A 4,970-nucleotide genomic window follows, 5' to 3' on the forward strand; every position below is an offset into this window, starting at 1 on the left:
GTTCATCCAATCGATCGGCTTCAGTTAGCAGCAGTAGCGAAGGAATCGCTCGATCGGGTTCAGTTAATAGCCATCGATCGATCGCTCGGGTTCAGTAACGCGTAGCATGCAGTGCAATCGCTCGGGTTTAGTTAGAGCCCAACGCCTCGTTCGGGTTCAGTTAGAGCCAACGCCTCGCACACATGCGCGTACGTATACGAGAGAAACGCGCATCGCTCGGCCCCCGACCTCCCACCGTAACCGGGAACTCCCCGAAATTTTTCTCGCCCTCGCTTCTACCACAGTTTTTTCCGTCATGGACGACCCAAAGAATGTCATGCAACTGCGTCTCCGGCCCGCCCAGGACGAAAATCCCATTTTCTGTCATGTTTTTTGTTATAGAAGTAGGAGCCCACCACATCTATGATGATACCGGGTTTTGTCACAATTATCGTCATAGAAGTGTCATATGTATGACAGAAAAAAAATTAGTTTGGTCCAAAATGTCACGGATGTGTCTTTTTTTTTATAGTGGGTGGTGCATGCCATTTGTTGGCTCGATCCACAACATATACATACTATGTTTATGGTGATTTTGAATCAAACATTGTGTTTGAAACGATGTGTTCTGGAAACTTTGCATGTTCTAATTTGAAAAACTCGATGATGAACTTTATGTTATGTGCATGTTTTAAATTGAATTCTTTTGAAATATGTATTTTATAGTGTTTGAAGTTCATACAGTTAGGACACAAAATATACACAATTTTGATTTTACTTCACTAACTATAGAAGATCGGTTAAGTGTGGCCACTGTCAGTGGACTAAAAATTTACTTCGCTAACTTTACTCCGTCTACTGCCCTTGACTTTTAGGGATCAGTTTTTTTTTTTTTTGAGAAATTTTTAGGGATCGGTTAGAAATGCCCTTTTGGCTCTTTTCAACACACAATGTACGAGACCGATCCGCGACCTCAGGCCTTTGGGCCGGGACGGCACGGCCCGCCCAGATGGCCAGGTTTGGCTCGGGCAAACGGCCCATACGAGATCCTCGGGACAAGGGGCCCGCGTGTCAGCGTCATGCCCCCCAAAGCCTCCTCACTCTCATGCGTCCTTCACATCGCCACAAAGCCTGCGCCTCCATCCACCTCCCTCCCACCCGCTCCCCACCCCCTGCGCCGCCGCTCGTCGGAGCCCCGCCTCGCCGTGTCAAGTCCGCAACCAATCGGTAACTGTGCTACGACCTTCACTGCTTTCTACCCGTCCCTCCCGTTTCTGCAATATATTACCCGATCCGGTGATCTGCTCCGGTCGTCGCGCGGTTGCGCACGGGCGATCCGGTCAACGTCTCGGGGGTGAGTGGTAATCGAGCGCGTAGATAGATCGTGCCGTTTCCTCTGCGAATCTGACACATTTGGGCTGTCGCGCCGTAGTCGTACCGTTACCAATAGCGCGTCTCGGTTTAGATCTTCCGGGGGATTGGTGTTACTGCTTGCGAACTGTAGATATGGAATTGCCACCCGCCACACTTCGGTGAATCTGATCCATTTAGGGTCGTTACAGTCCTGTTTTTTTCCACCTTCATTTCGTGTGGAGATCATCATACTTTACTGCCAAGCCTGGTCCAGTGTATGATCTAATATCTGTTGAGGTTTGTTAGTTTCCAATCTGAAGTGACTGCCCTGAATTTTATTTCGAGATTTGGGCTTGACGTTGTAGAAAAAAAAAAGCATTTTGCAACATATCCTTCTGATTATTGGGTTTGTACTTTGTGCCACGATTTTCTTCCAATCCTCTCCAATATGATGGCTTGGATAATGTAAATGCAATCACAATTATTCAATTTATCGCTGGCAAGTTTGCATCTATTGTTTGTTGCTTTTGTGATATCACCCAGTCCAACTTGTTTCTATAACACAGCTTGTAATCTTTGACGCAGAGCCCTGAATGGCTGTCGGCAGGGGCATTAACCAGCTTCTGAGGAAAACTCTTCAGAGCCAGTCTGCTGTAAGTGCTTTCTCAGAACTCCCGCTTTGGTATGCATTCTATTGGAAAACTAGTCCAGTATCTAGCCCCGTTATTGTTTGTTTTATTAGTTTCCACGGTTGTACTGAAGTTATGACATTACTGTTCCATATGCTGGGAATAAATCCTTGGCATGCTTAGTCTGTTTTAGTCTGTATTGAGTTTTTTTCTGATAGAGAAACCAGTTATTGCTCAAATGCTGCATGTTTTTTTTGGGGTGAGGGTTAAACGTTTGGCAGGATTACCTTTTCGTGTAAAATAGAATGGATAGTTCTCAATGCCGGACTTTCGGTTGGGTCAAGCCATCATCTAGTTAATACTTAATACTACTATTTATGCGCTACGACTGCTCGTTCTAACATTATAATATTTTTTTCCAGGGCTCATCTCTGCTTTCTTCATTTCGGGGAAAGCATGAAGAGTCCTCTGCTGGACTGAGAGCATTGGCTCTTCTTGGAGTTGGTGCTTCTGGTCTTTTAAGTTTTGGTACGATAGCATCTGCAGATGAAGCTGAGCATGGTTTGGCAGCTGCAGAGTACCCCTGGCCGCATGCTGGCATCCTTAGCTCGTATGATCACGCATCGTAAGTCGCCCATTTGTGCTTCTTTTATTTTGTAGATGTAGCTATGTGTTTAGTGTGTCACATTGAGATTAAATATTATGAACAAAATATCGGCTGTGCTAATGTATTTTCCCAGTAAGATAGTGAAAAAAAGTTAGGGCATTCATTTTGAACTGTAACGCCTTATACAAATAAAATCTATGAGCAGAATCCGCCGTGGACATCAAGTTTACCAGCAAGTGTGTGCATCTTGCCACTCCATGTCATTGATTTCATACCGTGATTTGGTTGGGGTGGCCTATACTGAGGAGGAAACTAAGGCAATGGCTGCTGAAATTGAAGTGGTTGATGGTCCTAATGATGAGGGTGAAATGTTCACACGTCCTGGCAAGCTGAGTGATCGCTTCCCGCAGCCTTATCCAAATGAACAAGCAGCCCGATTTGCAAATGGTGGGGCATATCCCCCAGATCTCAGCCTTATCACGAAGGTAATAATAGCCCATCTCTTTCAGTGGTGTAATCTTTCATCCCAAACTTTTAACTTACTGTGTTTGATTCATATGAGCTCAGGCAAGGCACGATGGCCAGAACTACGTGTTTGCTCTTCTTACTGGTTACCATGACCCACCTGCTGGTGTTCAGGTAAGCCTCCTGTATGCCTTTTGGCTCCATCGTGTAGCTTAGGTTTGTACTTTCTTTCTGTATTCTCTCTCAGTACCTGCATTAGTAAGTTGCTAAGGCACATGGTATGCAGTCATATGGATACATTTCACACCAACACATGAATACATTCCACAATTAGGATTTCTGGCTAGCCTGAGAAGACTTATTTACCTTCCCTGCCAATGTTTATTGTTTCTGCTGAATATTCTATGATGGTTGCAGTACTTTATACACTTACTGAAAAAGCTTCTTTTGTCTATCATCTAGCAAGAGGCTGCTAACTATAATAATTGTTGTAAACCTGTAATTTTTCGTACTGTTTACTCTCTTTTTTTTGTAATTTCTCCTCTGTTGTAATAGTTAGCAACAGGTTGCTAATAGACTCTTTTGGCATTAGTAAACTTATTCTGACTGATTAAATTGTAGATTCGTGAGGGTCTGCATTACAATCCCTACTTCCCTGGTGGTGCCATAGCCATGCCTAAGATGCTTATGGATGGAGCTATTGAGTATGAAGATGGTACTCCTGCAACTGAAGCCCAGGCATGTCGTTTAAACCTTTGTTGATCCCTTAATGCGTAAATTGTTGTCTTATTGTGCTAACACCGAAGCATTAAATTTCTATCGCAGATGGGCAAGGATGTTGTGTCATTCTTGTCGTGGGCTGCTGAGCCTGAAATGGAAGAGAGGAAACTGGTAACTACCTGACACTTAACTCATGTAAAAGTTACACACCGTTTTAGTTGTCCATTGTTCTGATGTGCCTAATACCTACGTCATTTTTTCTTCTAGATGGGTGTCAAATGGATCTTCCTACTGTCACTTGCTCTTCTCCAAGCCGCATACTACCGTCGCATGAGGTGGTCCGTCCTCAAGTCCCGCAAGCTGGTCCTGGATGTCGTCAACTGATGACCATTGTTTCTTCTTTTTATTGCAACGTTGAGGCTTTAAGCAGAAGCGATCGAAATAATGACTTCCGTTGTATATTTTTGCTACTGGGGTTGTCTCCCATCATACCTTGGGTACAATCTCTTTTGTTTTCTTCCTCTGCTGCAAAAGCATTTCTCCATGGAGCAGTTATTTTCAAATATTTTTTGCCAGTTGATACCTGATGGTACCAACATACTTCTAACAGAAGAGTTGATGAAGTTCATAAATGCTTTATATTGTGGAACGCAGCATCATGCGGCTGTCTATTGTCTTGCCCATCCGTCCAGACATGCTGATTTGCATGTGATCACATTACACTCTTTACAACATTGTCGTGTCAGAACTATGTAGTGATAATCTGAGGGGACGTTGATTTTTGGGACATGAGTGTACCATGACGCTTTAAATTCGTAAATTCGCATACTACTTTGTCTGGTAGAGCATGTACAGAGATTGGTAACACAATCTTATCTTAATCTTGGCACGTAGTGTAGAGATGATAAAAAAGATGATGTACAATGGATGGTCTCTTAATCTTATATCTAATTCCTAAAAATATGGTGAGAGAATTGTTGCTAAGAGATCATCTCTTACCATTAAGAAGAGAAGGCCAAGAGGATGCAAAACTGTGTATTTTCTGTGTTGTGTCAGAAGGCAAAAGGTGTGGGATAAGTTGGGGATGTACGAGGCGGTTAAGAAAGCTTGTGTTGTTGATCGTGCGGGAGAGGCAGCTCTTGAATTATTACTCCTCATGCGAAATCGAGAATTATCTGTAATGGGCTTTCAGCATGCATGTGAAATTTGGTATTTAG

The 4,970-nt window shown here is 43.5% G+C and overlaps 1 protein-coding gene across 1 annotated transcript; it reads left to right on the forward strand.

Annotated features, from left to right (window-relative positions):
• Positions 1 to 1,071: 1,071 nt before the first annotated feature.
• On the forward strand, positions 1,072 to 4,424 carry LOC123157118 (cytochrome c1-2, heme protein, mitochondrial). The gene is made up of 8 exons (XM_044575366.1): positions 1,072 to 1,206; positions 1,918 to 1,985; positions 2,384 to 2,586; positions 2,774 to 3,053; positions 3,136 to 3,207; positions 3,655 to 3,771; positions 3,859 to 3,924; positions 4,021 to 4,424. Exons 2-8 carry the CDS (start codon positions 1,926 to 1,928, stop codon positions 4,135 to 4,137), a joined length of 915 nt encoding a protein of 304 aa, XP_044431301.1. The 5' UTR covers positions 1,072 to 1,206; positions 1,918 to 1,925; the 3' UTR covers positions 4,138 to 4,424.
• Positions 4,425 to 4,970: the final 546 nt, after the last annotated feature.

This window comes from Triticum aestivum, chromosome 7B, assembly GCF_018294505.1.
Source record: "Triticum aestivum cultivar Chinese Spring chromosome 7B, IWGSC CS RefSeq v2.1, whole genome shotgun sequence".
NCBI lineage: Eukaryota > Viridiplantae > Streptophyta > Magnoliopsida > Poales > Poaceae > Triticum > Triticum aestivum.

Bases quoted from the DNA above. Each gene is read 5' to 3' on its own strand.
- LOC123157118 (XM_044575366.1), top strand. From the start codon at position 1,926: ATGGCTGTCGGCAGGGGCATTAACCAGCTTCTGAGGAAAACTCTTCAG. The intron at 3,054-3,135 runs GTAATAATAGCC...ATATGAGCTCAG, and splicing joins ATCTCAGCCTTATCACGAAG to GCAAGGCACGATGGCCAGAA. The intron at 3,772-3,858 runs GCATGTCGTTTA...TTTCTATCGCAG, and splicing joins CTCCTGCAACTGAAGCCCAG to ATGGGCAAGGATGTTGTGTC.